The following is a 24,250-nucleotide window of genomic DNA, read 5'->3' as shown; positions in this document are numbered from 1 at the left end:
GATAAGGGGTTAAGGGTGGGTGGATTTTTTTTTTTTAAGATGGAAGAAATCACAATGTACTTGTATGGTGGCTGGAATGACCAGTAGAGGCAAAACTGATGATGCAAAAAAGAGGGAGTGAATAAGGCTTGAGCGATGTCCTTGCACCAGAAAGAGGACAAGGAACTTTCAGGGATGTGGTAGAGCTGTGTAAGGGAGGAAAAAGTTTTCCTTTACCCTTTTAGGGCCCCTGGCTGGATGTGAAAATTAAACTAACCAAGATTATTAGGAGAAAAGCATTGTTGTTTAGTCCCTAAATCATGTCTGACTCTGCAACCCCATGGACTGCAGCCCTCCAGGCTCCCTTGTCCATGGGATTTCCTGGGCAAGAATACTGGAGTGGGTTGCCATTTCCTTCTCCAGGGGATCTTCCCAACCCTGGGATTGAACCCGTGTCTCCTGCATTGCAGGCTGATTCTTTACCGCTGAGCCACCAGAGAAGTTCTAGAGAAAAGTATACAGATTTATTAACTGTAAGTTTTATAAGTGACATAGGAGCCTGCATAATGAAGTGAAGACCTGAAGAAATGGAACATAAGTGTTTTTATTCTAGATCTGATAGAGTGGGCAGTTGTGGAGAAGTATAGGACAAAGGATATGATGAGGTAAGTGTAGTAAACTGGGAGAAACTTCGCAAGCTGTGTTTGTTCAAACTCTTCTCAGTGACCCTTCATCTTGGAGATAACGATGCTTCTTTCCTCTGAGTATAGAGGAAAGATCTGCTTCAGGGGAGGAGGGCGAGGGAAGGCCAGTGAGATCTTCCTGCTTCTGCAGTTTGGGCAGACTCTTTCAGTTTAAAATATTCTGTATGCTGAGGTGCCATATTTTGGGCTGCTGTGTCCTGAACCTCATCAGCTGGTTGTTAAACACAGCTGTTATTAAATATTTAATTATATAAAAATACTACTAAACTGTATTTTGGAAGGTAATAGATATTCAAAAAGCTTCCCTTCCTAATTCCATTACTACCTTTACCATGGTCTATATTCTTGCAGTTATGTCTGTAGTGTGTGGGTGATGGAAATGACACCACCCTGGTCATTTGAAATTGACTGCAGAGGGAGTGTTTACACCACAGAAATTGCAGCCATTAGACATCAGGCCTTGTTTTGGTTTGATTTTTAAAGTAGAGCTGTTTGTTAACCATCTGCAGCCCACGAATGGATGTGGTGGACAAGTGCAGAGATTGGCCCCAAACTAAGTGTTAGCAGTTCGTCCACAAGAACAGGAGAGAAGGCAGGGCAAATGGACAGGTGGGTAGACATGGTAGAGAGATGTTTCCTATTACTAAGTGAAAAAGGAAGCTACATAATCGCTTGAGAATGAAGCTGAGGAGGGAGGTGTTGGAGGCTTGAAGAGAGAGGAGCCTGGGACACGAAGTGGATTAGAAAATTTCAGGGTTTTTGTTTTTGGTCTAAGCACCACTAAAAAGGCTCCTTGAGGTTGGTTACAAATCTAAATAGAAGTCTGGGTGTATACTTTTCCTCCAGGCTCTCTCAGTGGTGAGGCAGTGAGTAAGTAAAGAGATGGATTTATTCAAGGTTTTGCCAGATCAGTGTGACTCTATGTGTCAGGGGTAAGTGAGATTACACAATTATAAATGTAAAAGTCACCACCTCAGATACCTCTCTGATTTATCCTAGCTAAAATTATGTCACCTGTACCTTTGATCTATTATCTTGCTTCTTTTTCTATTTTGTTTGTTGTTGTTCAGTCGCTGAGTTGTAACAGACTCTGCAACCCCATGAACTGCATGCCATGCAGCCAGGCAGCCTTTCCTGTCCATTACTATCTCCTGGAGTTTGCTCACACTCATGTCCATTGAGTGGGTGATGCCATCCAACGATCTATTTTACTTACTGGATGTTAAATCATCTGGTTGACTCATCCCACATGACAGAAGGGACTGTGCTTTCCTTACTGCACTGTACTTGGCACACAGTAGGTGATCAGGAATTCATATGTTAAATAAGGTATTGGATTAATGGATTCACTGGCTTGTTTTTGTAAAATCTGTACAGTCGAATGAAGACCATTCAAAATTCTTTTTGTATCACTTGTTTCCTCGTTCCATGCTGTTTAAACTTTCATGAGTGTAGGAATTTCTTTATAAGGAGTCACACGCAGATACAGGCAATTTTTAAGTACTTGAGACACAACCTAGAGCCTCAGAGGCAACTGCCCAGGTCCTGGGAGGAATGCAGTTGTTGGCCTCTGTCACACTGAACTGGGCAACACTGAGGAGAGTTATATTACAGTCCCTAAACTTGGAGGGAGGGTAGTTAATGTCTTTATCACATCTTTTTAGTGCTGCCAGCAGCAGCTTAAGTGAGGCTCCAGGTGGGGTGATGACAAAAGCCCCAGCTGCAAGGTTCAAGACTCCCCAGCTGTGAGATGGAAACTTGGGTCCGCAGAGGCGCGCGTGGCGAGGCCATGGGGCGTGGCGAGGCCATGGGGCGTGGCGAGGCCATGGGGCGTGGCGAGGCCATGGGGCGTGGCATGGCGTGGGCGAGGTGTGATCAGACCGGGGAGGGGCGGAGCCGGAGCCAGGGAGGGGCGGGGCCGCTCCTGACGCCTCCAGCCAACACCGCCCGGGGGCCCGGCACCTCCCTCGCCTGCCGCCCAGACTAGCGGAAGGGGACGGGGAAGGGAAGGGGGGCGTGCCAACTGTCTGTTTTTCCGAGTGGACAATAAAGTTTCGAAAGTTTGAAAAAGGAAGAGAAAACACCCCTACGCCCCTTAGGCTTCCAGGGCTTGGACGCCTGCGGCCCGGCTCAGACGGAGCTCCAGCGGCAGTGTGCTGGCGGAGGCGTGGTCGGTGCGTCGGGATGGGGGTCACCGTGGACGTGCACGAAGTGTTCAAGTACCCCTTCGAGCAGGTGGTCGCCAGCTTCCTCCGTAAGGTACTCTGCCCGCTCGGGCTCGGCCGGGGCTCGCGTTCTCCCGCGCTGCCCCCGCGGCCAGGCCGTCTGCGCTCTCGGCAGCGGCGCCCGCAGTTCTCCTCCTCCGCTCGGCTCCCTTCTGCCCGCGCGGAGGTCCCCATCCAGCTGCGGGCTTTGCCTCTGGGATGTGCTGGGCGAGGGCGGGGGTGGATTTCCTCGGAGGCTCCCCCTCCAGGATGAGGGAAAGGCTCGGTGCTTGGCATCACGTTCACACCCTGCCTCCGGGCAGGGAGCCTGGCGCGCGGAGCCCAGGTGCTGGAGTCCCGTTGAGGTTGCACAGGGCTTGTGGATGTCTCCAGTAAATATATCATTTACTGAGTCAAAGCTAGTGGGGGCCGTTGATGCCGCCATCCTAGTTTACTCAGCACTGTCGTTCTACCACTTCACCCCTTTCTCTTTTATTAACAGCTGTGGGACTTTGGGCGCCTCCATGCTTTAGTTTTGTAATTTGTAAAATTGGGAAAAATAATAGTACCAACTTAGGAGTTGTGAGGGTTCAAGTGAAATAATTCCCACAGAGTGCTTGTCACAGTGACGGATGCTTGCCTAGTAAGGTCTTTGAAAGGTTATGGTTGTTCGCGCTACTGTAACTGTACACTCTAGTCCCAATATTCAGTGGCCCTCTTTATCGCAAGGGCTTTTCTTGGAACTGTGGCTTGTAACGGTAGAATAGAAAATTCTTTGAAAATTCAAGCATCCAGACCTAGGATGTGGGACCCCTGGATTCTAGTCTGGTTCTACTTTTAGTTAGTTCACTTGATGACGTTGGTCAAGGGTCATCTTCTCTCTCGAGGCTTCAGTTTCATCTAAGATGTGTTCTATTAAAAAAATAAAAATAAAAAGAGCACAGCCTAAGAGTTGAGAATTAGATTTTTATTGGGCAGACTTGCTGAGGACTTAAGCCTGGATATAGTCTCTCAGATAGCTCTGAGGGATTGGTTGGAAGAGGTAAGGGAGGAGCCAGGATATATGAGTTCAAACAAAAAAAAGGATAGTTGACCGTCCAAAGATTACTGCTATTGAAAGAAAACCAGACATCTCAAGTTAATGGAATTAATGCTTTTCTTTGTATGAAATAATTCAAGAGTCTGGACTCATTGAAGTTCCTTTGATAAGTTCCTTAACTGTCTAGGGCCTTTATCCTGTTTTTCTCTGACTGGAATCCCCTCAGGGTGCACTCTCAGAGATGGCCTCAGAAGCTGAAGGATTTATGCCACGACATCACTTGTTTGCTGAAATGGCAGGTGACATTCTTTGTCCACAGATGAGAGTGTTGTATCAGAAGACCTTTCAGCTTACACATCTTAAGGAAGATTTGCAAGAATTGTAGTTTGTCTTGGGCAACTGTCACTGACAATACTCTCTGGAAGCCTGGAGATGGGTTTTTAAATGTATTTAAACTAAAATTATTTGACTGCATCCGGTCATAGTTGTGGCATGCGGGATCCTTTTCTTTTTAGTTGCGGCATGTGTGGTCCAGTTCCCTGACCAAGGATTGAACCCAGGGCCCCAGCATTGGGAGCCTGGAGTCTTAGCCACCAGGGGAGTCCCTGGAAATGTGTATTTTTTTAAAAGAGATAAGACCTGACCTCCATTAGAGGAGTTGATACTGTTGGGGGCCCAGGTCACAGAGGAGTGAGTGGGACCCTGGTTATGATGGGGTTGCTGTGGAGGCCTTTTGGGGGCGGAATGCCAGCTTGTTGACATTGTTAATTGATCTCATATCTACAATAGTACCTGGCACCTCCTGGGTACTCAGTATACATCTGACGAGTGATGAATGAATAAACAAATAAATTAATTATTGATCTGATGTAGACTTTGCCTTAGGCTAGGCTTCTGGGCCCTAAAGAGAAAAAGCAACCACCCTATTTTTTGTTAGGACTGGCACTTTGAAATGTGAGTTCTCCAATGCCACTGCTTCTTTGGAAAGCCTTTCTGGGTTGTCCTCATGATGAGGCAATCTCTGCCTTGTCAGAGCTGGAGGGACACTTTGGGCCTCAGTGGCCATCTTTGACAGTGTCGGATAATTCTGCATGTGTCTTTTTCCTCATTAGACTCTAATAAGCTTCCTCGGGGAAGGAAGCTTATTACTGGAAGGAAGCTTACTGCAGAAGCACATAGCACAGAGCCAGACTCATTTAGAGAATACTTGACATGAATCAAGATTGCCGGGAGAAATATCAATAATCTCAGATATGCAGATGACACCACCCTTATGGCAGAAAGTGAAGAAGAACTAAAGAGCCTCTTGATGAAAGTGAAAGAGGAGAGTGAAAAAGTTGGCTTAAAGCTCAACATTCAGAAAACTAAGATCATGGCATCTGGTCCCATCACTTCATGGGAAATAGATGGGGAAACAGTGGAAACAGTGTCAGACTTTATTTTTGGGGGCTCCAAAATCACTGCAGATGGTGACTGCAGCCATGAAATTAAATGATGCTTACTCCTTGGAAGGAAGGTTATGACCAACCTAGACAGCATATTAAAAAGCAGAGACATTACTTTGTCAGCAAAGGTCTGTCTAGTCAAGGCTATGGTTTTTCCAGTGGTCATGTATGGATGTGAGAGTGGGACTATAAAGAAAGCTGAGCACTGAAGAATTGATGTTTTTGAGCTGTGGTGTTGGAGAAGACTCTTGAGTGTCCCTTGGACTGCAAGGAGGTCCAACCAGTCCATCCTAAAGGAGATCAGTCTTGGGTGTTCATTGGTAGGACTGATGCTGACACTGAAACTCCAATACTTTGGCCACCTGATGTGAAGAGCTGACTCATTTGAAAAGACCCTGATGCTGGGAAAGATTGAGGGCAGGAGGAGAAGGGGACGACAGAGGATGAGATGGTTGGATGGCATCACCGACTCAATGGACAATAGTTTTGGTAAACTCCAGGAGTTGGTGATGGACAGGGAGGCCTGGCAGTTCATGGGGTTGCAAAGAGTCGGACACGATTGAGCGACTGAACTGAATTGAATTGGCATGAATCAGGCTTCTGGGCTAAATGCTTTTCTTGCATTCAGCAGGTGTTTAAAGACCCTTTTTTTTCTGGATGCCAGGCTCTGTTCTGGGTGTAGGGCACCATAGACAGACCCTCTTCTCAGGGAGCTGATGGTCTCTAGTGGATGTGACTAACACAAATAAATGATTAACAAGTGAACGCATAACTCCAGCTGATGATGTGTGTTTACACAGGGAAAGTACACAGGTGTTGTGAAGTTTGGAGATTGCCATTAGGGAAGGCTTCTTCAAGAAAGTGGCGTTTGTGAAGTTACGGCCAAAGTATGAGAGGGGTTTCCTAGTTTCCTAGGGGTAGGGGGAGAAAGCGCTTTCCTACATTACCCTGTCTGTGCCTCCCAGCAGCTTCTGGAAGTAGTTATGATTGACTTCCATTCCATTGTCTGGAGAAGCTGAGGTTCAGAGACGTTTAAGTAACTTTTCCAAGTTCTTATAGCTAGCAAGTGGGAGAGCCAGGATTTCAACACATCTGAATCCAAGCCCATACCCCTAATCACTAGGCTGTGCTACCTTGCACATAGTAGACACTCAGATGATCATTGCGGGAATACAGTGTTGCAGACTCAGCTTTGCTGTCCTCTGTATCCAGTCTCAGTGTCTTTTTGCTCACAGTCTTCACTCAGGGTTTATTCATCTCTGTGGACCCCTTATGCCTGGTTTAAGGGTATAGCTTTGAATATAAGAAGGGGAGAAAATACGTTGTTTCAGTTATCTCTTTGTTGTTGTTGTTTGGTCAAATATGTCCTAGTTCTACTCTTTGTAACCCCATGGGCTGCAGCATGCCAGGCTTCCATGTCCTTCACCATCTCCCAGAGGTTGCTCAAACTCATGTCCATCGAGTCAGTGATATCATCCAACCATCTCATCCTCTGTCATCCCCTTCTCCTGCTGCCGTCAATCTTTCCCAGCATCAGGGTCTCTTCCAATGAGTCAGCTCTTCTAATCAGGTGGCCAAAGTACTGGGGCTTCAGCTTCAGCATCAGTGAATATTTAGGGTTGATTTCCTTTAGGATTGACTGGTTTGATCTCCTTGCTGTCCAAGGGACTCTCAAGAGTCTTCTCCAGCACCGCAGGTTGAAAGCATCAATTCTTCAGTGGTCTGCCTTCTTTATGGTCCAACTCTCACATCCGTACATAACACTGGAAAAAACATAGCTTTGACCATATGCACTTTTATTGGCAAAGTGATATTTCTGCTTTTTAATATGATGTCTAGGTTTGTCATAGCTTTTCTTCCAAGGAGCAAGCATCTTTAAATTTCATGGCTGCAGTCATCGTTTGCAGTGATTTGGGAGCCCAAGAAAATAAAATCTGTCACTGTTTGCATTTTTTCCTCATCTATTTGCCATGAAGTGATGGGACCGGATGCCATGATCTTAGCTTTTTGAATGTCAAGTTTTAAACCAGCTTTTTTACTCTCCTCTTTTACTTTCAAGAGGCTCTTTAGTTTCTTATTACTTTCTGCCATTAGAGTGGTATCATCTGCATATCTGAGGTTGTTGATATTTCTCCTGGCAATCTTGATTCCAGCTTGTGCTTCACCCAGCCTGGCATTTTGCATGATGTACTCTGCATAGAAGTTAAACAAGCAGGGGGACAATATACAGCCTTGTTGTACTTCTTTCACAATTTTGAACCAGTTAGTTGTTCCACGTCTGGTTTTAACTGTTGCTTCTTGTGATTATCTCTTGCTGTGTAACCAATTACCCTAAAATGATTTAGTGGCCTAAACCAATGGTAAGCTTTTAATTGTCACGTTTCTGTGTTTCTGTGGGTTGACTGGGCTCAGGTGGGTGGTTTCTAGGTGCTTTGTGTTATAGCTGTGGTCACTTATCTAGCTGGGTTCAGTTAAGATTTGGAAGGATTCTTTTTTAAAATTAACTAATTAATTTGTTTATTTTTGATTGTGCTGGGTTTTCATTGCTGTGCCCAGACTTTCTCTAGTTGCATTGACGGGCTTCTCATTTTGGTGGCTTCTCTTGTTTCGGACCACAGCTCAGAGTCTTAACCACTGGTCTGCCAGGCAAGTCCTGGAAAGAATTCTTATAAAATACTTAGCAAAGTGCCTGGCACATAGTAAATAAAGATTGAGGGGGATATTTGGAAGGTAAGGCCAGGGAAAGAGGAGGAGAACACCTGTAGAAAAGGTCTAGAGATGGGTCAGTGCTATCTCTGTGGACACTACACTTCTAGTGTGGACACTACATTCTTTTAGTCACAAAGCAGTCCTTCCAGAGATCCCTGGAGGATGGGGCTAAGTGACTATCTCTAGGAAGTCAGTAAATTCTTTTGCTGTGAGAATTTTCATCTTCATTTTGAAGTCATGAGCTGGAAGTCAGTAGACTTGGATTCCAGTCATTGTGCTTCCTTCATTACAAGCAGTTTTGGGGTGGCCTTGGGAAAGAGTTTCCCCCATTCTATACTGTGCCCTTGTGAAAATTAGAAAGAGGCATTGTTGAGGTGGTTTACCCCATAAGCTCACAGTAAATGGGACTAGTGGGAAGTACATGGGGCTGTTAATGCAAGTTAGAAAAAAGTGCTCCTTCTTCTATGTGATTGTAGCCCTGTGCCCACTGGCCTGCTTGACTGGAAAACCTTGTGCAGTGAGCAACATGCACAACTGTGTGAGTCACCCCTACTGTCTTAATTTCTTATATGTGAAATGTAATGCTATGTACCCCACCAATCTCCCAGTATTTTTGTGAGAATTAAATGTGTAACAGTTTGACAAGAATTGTTTTTTTTAAGCATAAGGTAGTAAGAATGATCGGAGAAGGCAATGGCATCCCACTCCAGTACTCTTGCCTGGAGAATCCCATGGACGGAGGAGCCTGGTAGGCTGCATTCCATGGGGTCGCTAAGAGTCGGACACGACTGAGCGACTTCACTTTCACTTTTCCCTTTCATGCACTGGAGAAGGAAATGGCAACCCACTCCAGTGTTCTTGCCTGGAGAATCCCAGGGACGGGGGAGCCTGCTGGGCTACCATCTATGGGGTCGCACAGTCGGACACAACTGAGGTGACTTAGCAGTAGCAGTAAGAATGATCCTTTTGGCATAATACACTTTTTTCTTTTAGTCTTTGTGTATTTTTTTATTCAAAGGAAAGTGCTTTGCAGAAGGGACAATCATCGGAGGATCTCTGGGAAGCATTTAATCTGATTTTGCACAATGGTGTGTTTGAAGGCGCTACAGCAGTGAAGAAATTCTATTTTAAAAGGAGTCGACTGATCTCTGGCTTTTGGTATGTTAGGGCTTGCCTTCCAAGTTATAATATCCTACTATTTTTAAAACCTTAAGAATGGTTGCTCTTCTTACACCTGCCTGTTGGATACCATAGGCAATATATTAGCTACATGCTTTCAAAGTTAAGTGGCACCTTGAAAACAAACACCTCAATACTCTTTGTTCGTGGAGTGTAATGTTTCTCAATGAACTCTTCATGGAGGAATGCTGCAAAAACCAAAATGGTTTATTCATCAGATGCTAAACTGTCCTTTTTGTGAAGTACAGTGTCAGTGCTCTTGACAGTGTGTTTTGGGTTTGTTTCTTTGTATGACTCTCAGCTTTGTACTTCTCATCATTTACAACTGCTTCCTTTCTTTTACTTAAAACCACCCAGAAACAGAGCACACTATTGCATAGGTGGAGATGGCAGCTGCTAGGCTTCTCCATCTTTGAAAGCTCATGTGGGCTCTTTCATGGGCTTGCCTTGCATGATGAACTGGATTCCTATATTTTTTAAAAGTTTCTTTCTAAAAGATGTCCTACGCAGATGTATAGAACAGTCTTTTGGACTCTGTGGGAGAAGGCAAGGGTGGGATGATTTGAGAGAATAGCATTAAAACATGTATATTATCATATGTGAAACAGATTGCCAGTCCAGGTTCGATGCATGATACAGGGTGCTCAGGGCTGGTGCACTGGGATGACCCAGAGGGATGGGATGGGGAAGGAGGTGGGAGGGAGGGTCAGGATGGGGAACACATGTACAACCATGGCTGATTCATGTGACTGTATGGCAAAACCACCACAATATTCTAAAGTAATTAGCCTCTAATTAAAATAAATAAATTAAAAAAATAAAAGATGTCCTAAATTTTGTCTACCTGGAATTGAAAGTCATAAAGAAGGACTCAGAGAGCCATTGATTGTGGCCTGGATTTTTCTTGTTTATTCTCAGATGAAGCCAGAGAAGTTCGGTTTTTCTCACCATCGAGTTGTTCAGGTTCATTGTCTTTCTTTCTTTCTTCTTTTTTTTTTTTGTTTAATTGTTTGGCCATGCCATGTGGCATATGGGATCTTAATAGTTCCTGGAACAGGGATGGAACCTTCGCCCCCCTGAATCATAAGTGTGGAGTCTTAACCACTGAACTGCCAAGGAAGCCCTTCAGGTTGATTTTCTTGTTATGCTATAGGCAAAAAAGAGCCATTGTGAATAGAGTGTAAGCTTCATGGGTGGAGGTTTTATCATCTGTTCCTGATGTATCTCAAATATCCAAAGAGATCCTGGAACATAGTAGAGAGTCAGCAAATCCTTATTGAATGAATGAGTGAAATCTTCTCTTCTGGGATTTAGCCTTATGCAATTTCAGGCTGAAGTTGGTGTCAGATTCAGTAGCATGTTGTCCTTGCTTTGGGACTGTAACAAAATGGACAGAGTAAAAGAATTTGTCTGCTTCAACACAGTGGCTTCAGGTTTTATTTATTCTAGCCAGGAGCCTGATGTTCTGAACAAAATGGTTTGAATGTTTACCCTTAAACTCATAAAGGAGATTTATGAATGGCTATTTCCATTTAGAGTAGAAAGTTGATTGGGTAATTAATAATGTTTCCATTTCTGATCCTGTCTTTTCTCCCTTGCAAATCTGGCACTTAAACGTGTGGAACATCTCTCTGTGCAGACCTCCTGAGACATTTGAGGTGGACCTGTATTTCCAAAATAAGTGATCGGACAAATGATAGGCCTGGGTTAACATGTGGTTATTTATCTTTTTGTTCACACTGTGATAGTCCTTCTTCACTTTTAGCTTCCTCTCTTCAATTCTATTAGAAAATTAGACACAACAGGAAGGAGAAGTTACAGAAAGGAAGAGCATGGGCTCTGACATCAGCTGGGGGTCCGGGAGCTTCTAACTGTGAGCTTAGGTAAGTCAGTTCACTTTTCTGTGCCTCAGTTTCCTCATCTGAATAATAATAATAATAATAATAATAATAATATCTTCTGGAGTCATTGGGAGGAAGTAAGTTGGATAATGAACACAGTGCATACAATATTCAAAGTTTAATGTAGCCACATGGTAGGTGCCACGCAGTATCTCTGCAGAGATATTTACTAACTTGGAGTAATAAAGGGGAGAAAGGGAAAGTGTTCAGTCACTCAGTCGTGTCCGACTCTTTGTGACCCCATGGACTGGAGCCCGTCAGGCTCCTCTGTTCATGAAATCCAGGCAAGAATACTGAAGTGGGTTGCCGTTTCCTTCTCCAGGAGATCTTCCCAACCCAAGGATTGAGCCTGGGTCTCCCACATAGCAGGCAGACTCTGTACTGAGTGAGCCACCAGGGAAGTCATTAGTGAGCAAGAATAAAGATGCACATTTGAATTATGATTAATTTTTTAATTGGCATTTAAATAGTACCAAAGCATACTTAGTAAAGTCACCTAGTAGAGATTATGGCTTAATCAGTGACTGAAAGATAGGAGATTTTTAACTGTCAAAGAACTAATAGTTAAACATTCTTTATATGTTTTCTAATAGAAATTCACAATAGATCTGTATATCGTTTGGCCTCTGGGAGATGAAAAGCTAAGTAAAACATAGCCCTGGCCTCAAGGAGCTCAGTGTTACTGGGGATAAAGGGAGATAAGTTATTTTGTATTTTTTGTGAGAAGTGCCTTCTTAAGGGCATATCACAGACATACTCTGTAGGGCAAGATTGATATATTAATTATAAATCTACAAGAGCTTTTAGAGTACAGAGTACTCTCTGCTCCAGTGCAGTGCTTTCCTTCATGCTTGTGGGCAGGAAAGTATCTGGGAGTGCTCATACAAATTATGAATTGGTTAAAGCATGAGCTTGTAACGTTTTACTAATCTAGGAATATAAGAAACATCTTCTATTAATTTTTGAATAATCATTTAAATATATCTGGATTGCAAATGGATACTAATAGTATACTTAATATCACACCACAGTAAATTACAAGATAAAGACTGAAGTCTTGAAACTAAGTTTTCAAAAATATTGATTCTTTTTTTAGTAGGAAACCAGTGAGGTGCCCAATGTTACACTTTACATAAAATTATTTCCTTGAATTCCTATAACAACTCTTTGAGGTATGGACTTTTTGTTTTTGTTTTGTTGCATTTTCTAATTTCGCAGATGAAGAAACTAAGGCAGACTGAGATAAAGTAATTTTTCTGAGATTCCCATAGGCGGGCTTCAACTGAGGTCTCTTGGATTCTAAAATCCTTTCTGTTTTCCAGACTGTCTTTATTTTACTTTTGTTTATTTCTTAAGCTTTCATCAACTTACAAAATGTTGCAGAACCAGAAAATTCCAGTATCCTTAACTTCCCCAAACTACTGTATAGTTTATAAAATGAGGGAATTACCGCTGATACCATGTTAACTCTTATAACAGACATTATTCAAAGTTTGGCACTTGTTTACTAATATGACATTTTTTTTCAGTATAGGATTCAATCCTGTGCTGTGGGATCCAGGATCCCACATTGCATTAGTTGTGTCTTTGTTCCTCAGTTCCTTAGTGGGAGAAGGCAATGGCAACCCACTCCAGTACTCTTGCCTGGAAAATCCCATGGACAGAAGAGCCTGGTAGGCTGCAGTCCATGGGGTCGCGAAGAGTTGGACACGACTGAGCGGCTTTACTTTTCACTTTCATGCACTGGAGAAGGAAATGGCAACCCACTCAAGTGTTCTTGCCTGGAGAATCCCAGGGACGGCGGAGCCTGGTGGGCTGCCGTCGATGGAGTTGCACAGAGTCGGACACAACTGAAGCGACTTAGCAGCAGCAGTTCCTTAGTGCTTTCCTGAATCACGGTTGCTTTGGACCAGTACCTATCAGTTATTTTGTAGACATTGTATCTCTAAATGCGCTGGGTTCCTGTATGCCCTTAATGTTTAGGAAAGAGGATTTTCCTTTGTACAATTGTATAAACTATTCTTTTTAAAGAATTTCATTATGTCGTTGCCAATCATTGGGACATTTTGGCATGAATGAGGGTGGCTGGCCATTGTTTAAAATCAGAACTTGTCCTACCAGGAGGGCCTTTGAGGATCATCTGGTGGTCCATCACCCGGGGTTCACAGGTGACAGCATCACGGTCTGCAGGTCCTGGCTTCTTGTCTTTTGTTCTTTCTACTTCATCCTCCTACTGAAAAGGCCAGTGAACAACCATTTGAAATGTCTGTTGACTTCACTATGTTTAATCTTTGGTATTGACATTTTGATTATTCACTTGATCGTGGTATTTTATAATATTTTATTTTACAATCAACTGTGCTTTTCTTCTAAGATAGACTGTTGCATGTAGCTCGTAAAGGGAGTTTGGCACAGCCCATGGTGATTTCTTTGTGTAACTAAACACCAAATCTCTTTCAGCAGCTCTATCCCTCTGCATGCGTGCATTTGGCAGCAGCCTGGGTAGCAAAGATTCCCTTAATGCTTATAAAACTAATATGTTAACATCCCAGACTGATTTTAGGTCCCCTTGGCCTTCTTTGCAGGACTAATACAGATATATCAGCCAGCTGCTTCCTTGTGCTTGTGTTCTCTTGGATAATGCCGTTTGCAAGTTGGTAAACAATGGCTCCTTTGGAGGTCATTGACTTTTTTTGGCGCGAGTTTTATCAAAGGCAGGCACTGACTACTGACTTTTTTGGGAAGTTGGCATTTTCATTTAGATATTTATTAAGAAAATTTTTTTGGCTGCGCTGAGTCTTTGTTGCAGCATGTGGGCTTCCTCTAGCTGTGGCCTGCTGGCTTACTTGCCTGGTGCCATGTGGGATCTTAGTCCCCCGGCGAGGAATTGAACTCATGTTCCCTTCATTGGAAGGTGGATTCTTAATTTGGACCACTGGGGAAGTCCCGAAAGTTGATATTATAATAGCTCCACTCTCTTAAGAGTAAGCTTTATGAAAGCTTATTATATTTCTCCCTCATGTAAATAAGAAAGGCAAATATACCCTATCTTCATGAATCTACTCCCAGAAGTATATTGACTGTTGTTCCTGTAGTTAGATACTCTTTCTTGGCCTCTCATTCTTTGTAGATAAGTGTTTGTTTTAATGTTTATTGTGTTGTTTACCTCTTATTTTGCAGTTTTTGGCTTCTTGCCTTTTAATATGTAAAAACAAGTGAAAGCAAGATATATGACAATGTAGGAGAAGTCCACATTTTACCCTTGTTAGACTTACATACATATAATATAAGCAGTGATATTTGAAACACATTTATATCTTAAGAAAGGTTAAGGGACTAGTTTATATATTCTGTGAAGAAAGTAAAAATTGTAAGTAAATTCAAAATGAACTCAAGTATACCTTGCAAAATCCCTTATGTCACCCAGAAAGTTTGGCAAATGTGCAAATCTCTGTGTGGTAGTTCTTAGCCACTGCAGTCTGTGGTCCACTGGATGTACCAGGTCCAAGGACAGTAAGGGTTCTTGGCCAATATCTGGGTCATCAGACTACTTTGCTTCCGTGAGAGTCATTAGTGTGAAGTAGAGACCGGAAGCCAAAGATGGAGAAGCTCTGTACAGTCAGCAAAAACAAGACCGGGAGCGGACTGTGGCTAAGGTCACGAACTCCTTATTGCCAAATTCAGACTTAAATTGAAGAAAGTAGGGAAAATCACTAGACCATTCAGGTATGACCTAAATCAAATCCCTTATGACTATACAGTGGAAGTGACAAATAGATTTAAGGGACTAGATCTGATAGACAGAGTGCCTGATGAACTATGGATGGAGGTTCATGACATTATATAGGAGACAGGAATCAAGACCATCCCCAAGAAAAAGAAATGCAAAAAAGCAAAATGGCTGTCTGAGGAGGCCTTACAGATAGCTGGGAAGAGAAGAGAAGGGAAAAGCAAAGGAGAAAAGGAAAGATATTCTCTGAATATCTGAATGCAGAGTTCCAAAGAATAGCAAGGAGAGATAAGAAAGCCTTCCTCAGCGATCAGTGCAATGAAATAGAGGAAAACAACAGAATGGGAAAGACTAGAGATCTCTTCAAGAAAATTAGAGATACCAAGGGAACATTTCATGCAAAGATGGGCTCAATAAAAGACAGAAATGGTGTGGACCTAACAGAAGCAGAAGATATTAAGAAGAGGTGGCAAGAATACACAGAAGAACTGTACAAAAAAGATCTTCACGACCCAGATAATCACGATGGTGTGATCACTCACACTCACCTAGAACCAGACATCCTGGATGTGAAGTCAAGTGGGCCTTAGGAAGTGTCACTATGAACAAAGCTAGTGGAGGTGATGGAATTCCAGTTGAGCTATTTCAAATCCTAAAAGATGATGCTGTGAAAGTGCTGCACTCAATATGTCCGCAAATTTGGAACACTCAGCAGTGGCCACAGGACTGGAAAAGGTCAGTTTTCATTCCAATCCCAAAGAAAGGCAATGCCAAAGAATGCTCTAACTACCGCACAGTTGCACTGAACTCACACGCTAGTAAAGTACTGCTCAAAATTCTCCAAGCCAGGCTTCAGCAATGCATTAACCATGAACTTCCAGATGTTCAAGCTGGTTTTAGAAAAGGCAGAGGAACCAGAGATCAAATTGCCAATATCCGCTGGATCATCGAAAAAGCAAGAGAGTTCCAGAAAAACATCTATTTCTGCTTTATTGACTATGCCAAACCCTTTGACTGTGTGGGTCACAATAAACTGTGGAAAATTCTGAAAGAGATGGGCATACCAGACCACCTGACCTGCCTCTTGAGAAACCTGTATGCAGCTCAGGAAGCAACAGTTAGAACTGGACATGGAACAACAGGCTGGTTCCAAACAGGAAAAGGAGTACGTCAAGGCTGTATATTGTCACCCTGCTTATTTAACTTATATGTAGAGCACACATGAGAAACGCTGGGCTGGAGGAAGCACAAGCTGGACTCAAGATTGCCGGGAGAAATATCAATAACCTCAGATATGCAGATGATACCACCCTTATGGCAGAAAGTGAAGAAGAACTAAAGAGCCTCTTGATGAAAGTGAAAGAGGAGAGTGTAAAAGTTTGCTTAAAGCTCAACGTTCAGAAAACTAAGATCATGGCATCTGGTCCCATCACTTCATGGGAAATAGATGGGGAAACAGTGGCTGACTTTATTTTTCTGGGCTCCAAAATCACTGCAGATGGTGACTGCAGCTATGAAATTAAAAGACGCTTACCCCTTGGAAGGAAAGTTATGACCAACCTAGACAGCATATTAAAAAGCAGAAACATTACTTTGTCAACAAAGGTCCATCTAGTCAAGGCTATGGTTTTTCCAGTGGTCATGTGTGGATGTGAGAGTTGGACTATAAAGAAAGCTGAGCGCCGAAGAATTGATCCTTTTGAACTGTGGTGTTGGAGAAGACTCTTGAGAGTCCCTTGGACTGCAAAGAGATCCAACCAGTCCATCCTAAAGGAGATCAGTCCTGGATGTTCACTGGAAGGACTGATGTTGAAGCTGAAAGTCCAATACTTTGGCCACTTGATGTGAAGAGCTGACTCATTTGAAAAGACCCTGATGCTGGGAAAGATTGAGGGCAGGAAGAGAAGGGGTTGACAGAGGATGAGATGGTTGGATGGTGTCACAGACTCAATGGACATGGATTTGGGTGGACTCTGGGAGTTGGTGATGGACAGAGAGGCCTGGCGTGCTGTGATTCATGGGGTCACAAGGAGTCGGACACGACTGAGCGACTGAACTGAACTGAAGAGACAGGAAGATCCCAGGATTGCCCTGCACATGTTCAGGCTTTATGGTTTTTTGTTTGTTTGTTTTTTGTTTGGTTTTTTGTTGTTTGTTTGTTTTATTTTAAAGATTTGTTTGTTTCTGTTTTATTTTAAAGATTCTTTTTTTTTTTTTTAATGTGAACCACTTTTTTTCAAGTCTGTATTGAATTCGTTACAATACTGCTTCTGTTTTTTGGTCATGAGTCATGTGGATCTTAGTTCCCCAACCAGGGATTGAACCAGCACCCCCTGCCTTAGAGAGCGAAGTCTTCACCATTGGACTTTTAGAGAAGTCTCATATGCCATTATGTTTTCAACATCAGACTCCTTATCTTAATGCATGTTAGTAGATTTACTTGTTTTGGGGAGGATGAAATGAGATATAATACATATGGCGTCCTCTAGTGTAGCACTCTGCAGAGATAGTAGATGCTCGGTAAGTCTTCGATGTGCTTGATCACGATGTAGCTTGATCCTTTCCACTGTCACACTGTGTTTGTAAAGGTGTCCAGAGAGACCTGGTCACCTGCTTCCTGTCTTCCCAAATAATTGGCATTCCTGGTGGTGACCTTTTCTGAGCAGGCTTCCCTCTCTGGGTCCCTTGTTAGCTGACTTCAGATAAATTTTTGCGAGTTAAATCATGAATGTTCAAGTTACTACAAGATGGTATCAGATCATTTCAAGTAATGCCAGGTAGGGGGAGCCTCAGCGCAATAAATCTTTAAAGAAACTTAAAATATATTCCTTTCATGTCACAGTATTTAGCTTTTGTAAATAGACCTCTGATTTCTTTTCCCGTTCTTGTATGGAAGGAAACTTGAGGCTCCACATCTATTCAACTGCAAAAGTAGTTGCACAGGAAAATGACCCGAGTCTTGCAAATGAGTTTACTGAAGTGAATAGTTTAGAATTTCTTATGTTTGACTGAGACAAGTTCCATATTACTTTGTAATTTATAAGAATTGTCTAGTTAGTGACCCTTAAGTATTTTACCTGGAGGAGGGCATGGCTACCTACTCCAGTATTCTTGCCTGGAGAATCCCTGTGGACAGAGGAGCCTGGTGGGCTACAGTCCATGGGGTTGTATAGAGTTGGACATGACTGAAGCGACTAAGCACAAATATTTTACAATGGCCCCTCTTCACAATTTCCCATCCTACTATCCCTTAGTCTGATTTATTTTCTCATTATTATATTACATTTTATTTTTTTCCTAACATGTAAATTGTCTAAGAATCTACAGTTTTGTTTGTTTTATTCCTTTATCCTTGGTGCATAGAACAGTGCCTGTGTAGTCAAGAAAATTGTTAAATGAAGAATGTTTTTGCTATTATTTAAATCGACACGCTTTACCTTAATAAGCAAATATTAAAGTTATAGAAAAGTATAAATAAAGCATTTGAGTTTGTTGTTGTTCAGTCGCCCAGTCATGCCTGACTCTTTGCGACCCCATGGACTGCAGCACACCAGGCTTCCCTGTCCTCCACCATCTCCTGGAATTTGCTCAGACTCATGTCTGTTGAGTCAGTGATGCTGTCTAATTGTCTCATCTTCTCCTGCCCCTTCTGCTTTTACCTTCAGTCTTTCCCAGCATCAGGGTCTCAAAGAATTGGCTCTTTGAGTTTGTTATCTTTAGGAATTTCACTGCTAATTTTGTGCAGTAATCAGAACTTGAGAAATTTTTATCATTAGCCTTCTCTGGTGATTACATTTACAGCTTCTTTTGTAATTTAGTTCAGCCATCTTCCTGCTGTTTGCAGTGTATTTCTTATATTCATCAGTCAGGGTATATTGATGAATATAAGACATGTGTAAACTAGAATTAGAGTAGAGGCAGTATTCTCATACTCTGATTTTACCTTAGTATTAAAGTTCTGATGTATACATACACACACACTTAAAAATTAAGGGCATCTGTGTGAGTCTCAGATATCTTGCTAACTTCAAGGGTGTTGTGTGAGGCCCCCTTGCTGAGAAACACAATAGTCAAACCTGATCCCCTGTGATGAACATTCTTCAAAAAAACACTGAAAGTTAAACTTCAAGAAAATAGGCATCGTAATTTTGAGCATTTTTTTTCCTGTGGCAAACATGAATGAATGAATGAATGAATAAATAAATAAATATTTAAAAAGCCATGTTGGGGAATTCCTTGGTTGTCCAGTAGTTAGAACTTGATGCTTTCACTGCCAGGGTTGGGTTCGATCCTTGGTCAGAGAACTAAGATACTGAAAGCCTTGCAGTGTGGCCAAAAAAAAAAAAGGGTTGTTGATTAGTTCTCAAGATTGCAGTTGTCTGGATGGAAGTGTGACTGGCAGAGTTTACGTCCTGAGGTGTGGTTTGGCATTGAGGATGCTGAGAATGGAGCTCCACTGCCCTCTTCATAAATTGATCCCCTTGGTCCCTGAAGGGGGTAAGGTTTAGTTTCCACATCGATCCTGGAGGTCAGTGAGGTTTACCTTCTAGATGGTTTATTCATTCAGCAGATATTCTTTGAGTGCCTACTACATGCCAGGCACTGCTAGATGGTGGGGATAGAGAAGCCCTGCTCTTTCAGAGTCTATATTCTAATCCCTCGTCTTTTGGGGCCACAGATAGCTTTAAGAATGTGTGGAAGTGATGGACCCTTTTCCCTGAAAATCAGTCAGTCAACCTCTTATACACACATACATACACACATGGATGCTCGCAGGCACACAGCTGCTGCGGGCTCACTGAATTTCCTATACCATTTCCTGGGTTCAGAAGGCTTACAGCTCAAGCTTACCAAGTGGTGGGCCCTGTCCCCTGCCCACACCCCCACCTGTCCGCTGCTCTGTTCTCCCCCCTCGGCACCTTATGCTGCTTTGGATAAGACTTCCCTGCGATTTTCCTTTTGGAATAGGTCTCACTATGAAGCAGTATGCCTCTGGGAACAGAACCTGAGGGGAGTTCAGCATGCCTGATGAGCAGCCTGCTTGTCCTACAGCTTTGAGGATTTCTACTCTCTGAGTCTCCTTTTGCATCCAAGACGTGGAAAAGGGTGATATTTGAGTGACTGAGATGTTTGAAAATAGGTTAGGTGGGCAGGCCTTGAAGGCAAGGGAAAATATCTGTGGCTAAATTACAGTCCTGATGCTCATTAACTAAGTGATTTTAAGTAAATTACCTAGTTTATCCAAGCCTCATTTCTCACAGGTGGAAGGGAAAAAAAAACCCAGCATGTAACTCAAGGAATAGTTTTGAAAATTAAACTGAAATAATGTATTAAGCTGCCTAGGACAAAAATGGTAGCTATTATCTGCTCTTTTAACATCCAAGTTGTGTTTTGGGGGAATTTAATCCATAAATTAAGTATTTTTTTTTGCATTTTTTTCTTTATTGAAATATCTTACAATGCTGTGCCAGTTTCTGCTGTACAGCACAGTGACTCAGCCGTGCACATATATACACTTATTTATTGAGGACCTGGCATAGACTCCTTCTGTGATTACACTCCTGCAATGCTGACCCAGCCCACCAGGCAATAGTAAAGGGCAGAGTGAAGGAATGCACTGTGTTTTAGGCTGGGTTTAATTTTGTGGCTCTACGACTAACCAGCTGGGTGACCTTAAGTTTTCTGATTTTATTTAGTTTCCATTTAGTTTCTGAGACAATGATATCCCATGACCCAGTCACAACAGAGAGGCTGATTTTAAAAAAGATCGTACAAGCAAAGCGTTTAGCACAGTGCCTTGTACAAAGAATACTCCTGAGTTATGTAAGGCTGGTTCAATATTAATAGTATTATTATTGTTGTTGTTTAGTGCTCAGTCGTGTCTGACTCTTTGCGACCCCATGGTCTGTCCACGGAATTCTCTAGGGCAGAATACTGGAGTGGGTTGCCATTCCCTTCTCCAGGGGATCTTCCTGACCCAGGGATGGAACCCTGGTCTCCAGCATTGCAGACAGACTCTTGACTGTCTGCGCTACTAGGGAAGCCCGGTATTATTATTAAGCTTAACCTAACCTTCCCTTCTCCACCCAGAGCTAGGCTGACTCCAAAGATGGTTTCTCTAGATTTCATACAGGTCCAACTGATAATAGCATCTCACTTATATATTCTGAATTAGTAAAATTAAGACACTTGATTGAAAACTGGCCTTAGAGATTGCTTGTGCATGTGTGTGAAGTCACTTCAATTGCGTCAGACTCTGCGGCCCCATGGACTGTAGCCCACCAGGCTCTTTTGTCCATGGAATTTTTCAGACAAGAATACTGGAATGGGGTATCCATTCCCTTCTCCAGATGATCTTCCCAACCCAGGGATTGAACCTGTGTCTCCTAGGTCTCCTGCATTGGCAGGCAGGTTTTTTACCACTAGCGCCACATGGGAAGCCCCTAGAGATTGCTTGGAAAAGATTTACTGTTCCTGCAAATAAGTGGTTGCTATAAAGTAATTCATTTTGACAAAAAATGAATGGTAATTTTTCTTTGTGTGTTTTTATTTAGTATCCAAACCCCATGGATAAAAATGTCATCTCTGTAAAAATTGTGGAGGAAAGAAAAGGTAAGTGTTAGTGATTTTTGTAAAAATGTATGTCTGTGTGTGTGTGTGTGGCCTGTGGTATTTTAAACAGGTCTAATAACAGGTATAGCTCTGTATTCAAGGAGGCAGATCAGAAAGAGCACCCAGCCCTTCCAGCAGTAGAAGGCTTACCTTTCATTCTTGTCGTCTTCTGCATTAAGAATTGATGACAGCTGTGACAGTTAACATTTTTCAATACTTAATGTGTACCAGGCACTTTTATTTTTATTAACTTAATCCTCAGAACAATATAATTTCCTTTTTAATGAATGAAGAAACCAAGGTATAGAGAGGTTAAGTAACTTAACTGAGGTTACATGGCTATGTCCTTTAATATATTCGCATATCATTTTATGACAAAATAGGCGTGATTAATAGCATGTATATGAGATGTGACTGTAAAGTGATTAGATTATGGAGTCAGAACTGTGCTTAACAATATGGTTCAGTATTGACTAGAGCAAGGCTTAACAAATTATCCTTGTGTTGCCTGTTGTTGTAAATGAAGTTTTATTGGCACCCAGCTATGCCCATTCTATTATGTGTTTTCTGTGCCTCTTTCCTTATCACAACAGTAGATTTGTAACAGAGACTGTATGGCCCGCAAAACCTAACATATTTATTTATATCTGGCACTTTACAGAAGATGTTTATTGGCCGCTGGACTGAAGTGTAGGGGTCTTTCCTGTTCTGTCATTCGCATCTCCGGTAGAAGTGTTTTCACTCTCGGTGTTTGAACTCGAGAGCTGGGCAGTGAAGGAAGCTATAATGGTGCTCATCGTCAAAGTATAAACCTTTGGAGACAGCCAGGTCCAGTCTACCAGGCTCTTGAACCTCTTCTAAGAAAACATATGAGATGCTGCTCTTCATTTCGTGACTCTGCTTGGTGAAGAGAGAACTGTCTTTGAGAGGTTCTTTTCTGCATTCCATAGCTCTATAAATACGATGAAAAACGATTTTCTCAGGTACCTGCACTCACGGGAGAAAGGTTTTACATGGTATTAGAGAAGTTTGATTTCAGGTCCTGATTTCGTTCCTATCTACATGACCTAACTTCTTGGAGGCTCTATTTCTTCATCTGTCAAATGGGAAAGTGATAACAGCCTGCCTTTAGGTTGTTGAGGAGAAGGCAATAGCACCCCACTCCAGTGTTCTTGCCTGGAGAATCCCAGGGGCGTTGGAGCCTGCTGGGCTGCCATCTATGGGGTTGCACAGAATCGGACACGACTGAGGAGACTTAGCAGTTAGCAGTTAGGTTGTTGAGAAGAATCAAGGAATAGAACAGCAGGCATATTCCAAAGTGGTTAATTATAATTTCTGCCATCGGCAGGGGCATCTTCGCCTTCAGGAGTGGCTCATCCACTTTCTCTGTGTGCTGCAGACATTGGATGAGATGGCCAAAGGGTGCCAGTGGGCAGAGGAGATGAACCAGTTTCTCATCCTCCCAACATTCAGGGTGTTTGCACCAAGGTTCAGGACTGTGATAGTGTTATAGTCCAAGCTTTGAGAAACCGTGAAGGAACTTGGCTGAGTCATGTAATTCACAGAACAAAAGACAACACTTCAGAGTTTATATTTTCCTCTGATTTGCTTTCCTTTTCTTCAACTCAAATTTGTCACATTTTTTTTGAATGCCCTTAATGGTATTCTGTAAACTTTTTTCCAGAACACAATAGTTCCAGCCACAGAGAGTCTGCTTCCCTATGACAGAAGAGTATGCCCAATGTAATTAATAATAGGTTTAAATTCGTAGCCAGAAATTGGTACTTGAAAACTCATTTAGGGCAGAAGGTGACAGAATTAGATTCTCCATTGTTTTGTTAAAACTTGCTTAGCTGGAGCTGAGCAGAAGGCTCATTGGCCATGGCCACTGAGTGTTGACATTGATAGTCCAGAGCAGTGAACAATTTGTGAGCCTTTTTAAAAGTCTCATTGGAGACTTCAGAAATAGACTTTCTTATTTTCTTATTTTAAAAACTTTCTTTTGGCTGTACCCTGCAGCATGTTGGACCTTAGTTCCCACACCAGGTATCGAACCCGTGCTGCCTGCATTGGCAGGAGGAGTCATAACCACTGGACTGCTGGGGAAGTCCCCATTTGCAATTCTTTTGTCCTTGACTTTAGAATGTGCTTCACTGGTGGCTCAGATGGTAAACAATCCGCCTGCAATGCAGGAGACCTGAGTTCGATCTCTGAGTCGGGAAGATTCCTTTGGAGGAGAGCATGGCAACCCACTCCAGTGTTCTTGCCTGGAGAATCCCATGGACAGAGGAGCCTGGTGGGATTACAGATATTTGGAGGGATTTGGTCCAGGAAAGTGGTCAGGGAACCTGGGTTTTGAGTTAAACATTTTCTTTAGGAATTCTCCATATAGAAAATTGAGATTGACATTAAAAATTTTATTGACATTAAAATAAGAGTACATTTCCTTCAGCTTTTTTTTTTTGAGTGTAAACATTTTGTGTTTCTAGATGCGTCAACAGGGATCGTCTATAGAAAGAGGATTGCAGTCTGTCAGAATGTGGTTCCAGAAATTTTAAGGAAGGTAAACTCATTTCAAAATTTAATCAGATTTTGTGTAACACTGGGTGATTTTCAAATAGTCATGAAAAGAAATAGCATTTTCTGATGTAAAGCAGTGTTAGAAATTTCCCAGTTCTCCTGTCTCCTAGCCTTTCAAAGGAAGACATCTGTCTTCTTTCTAGCCTCAGTTTTGATAGGTGCTACCAG

General features: G+C 42.5%; 1 protein-coding gene across 2 annotated transcripts in view; it reads left to right on the top strand.

Annotated features, from left to right (window-relative positions):
* The first annotated feature begins 2,742 nt into the window (after nt 1-2,742).
* Nucleotides 2,743-24,250, top strand: part of PRELID2 (PRELI domain containing 2) — an 84,069-nt gene continuing 62,561 nt past the window's right edge. Inside the window, exons 1-3 of one of the 2 annotated variants that reach the window (XM_081504981.1) lie at nt 2,743-2,918; nt 21,445-21,502; nt 23,992-24,065. In XM_081504981.1, coding sequence (XP_081361107.1) covers nt 2,868-2,918; nt 21,445-21,502; nt 23,992-24,065 — 183 coding nt within the window. In that variant the 5' untranslated portion in view covers nt 2,743-2,867. Of the gene's footprint in view, nt 2,943-21,444; nt 21,503-23,991; nt 24,066-24,250 lie in introns of both variants that reach the window. The other variant, XM_081504980.1, reaches the window with a different exon arrangement.

This window comes from Giraffa tippelskirchi, chromosome 6 (assembly GCF_054371585.1).
Source record: "Giraffa tippelskirchi isolate mGirTip1 chromosome 6, T2T-mGirTip1v1.2.pri, whole genome shotgun sequence".
NCBI classification, from domain to species: Eukaryota; Metazoa; Chordata; class Mammalia; order Artiodactyla; family Giraffidae; genus Giraffa; species Giraffa tippelskirchi.
Note: the sequence above shows the minus strand (reverse complement) of the source record. Positions and strands in the feature narration are given on the sequence as shown.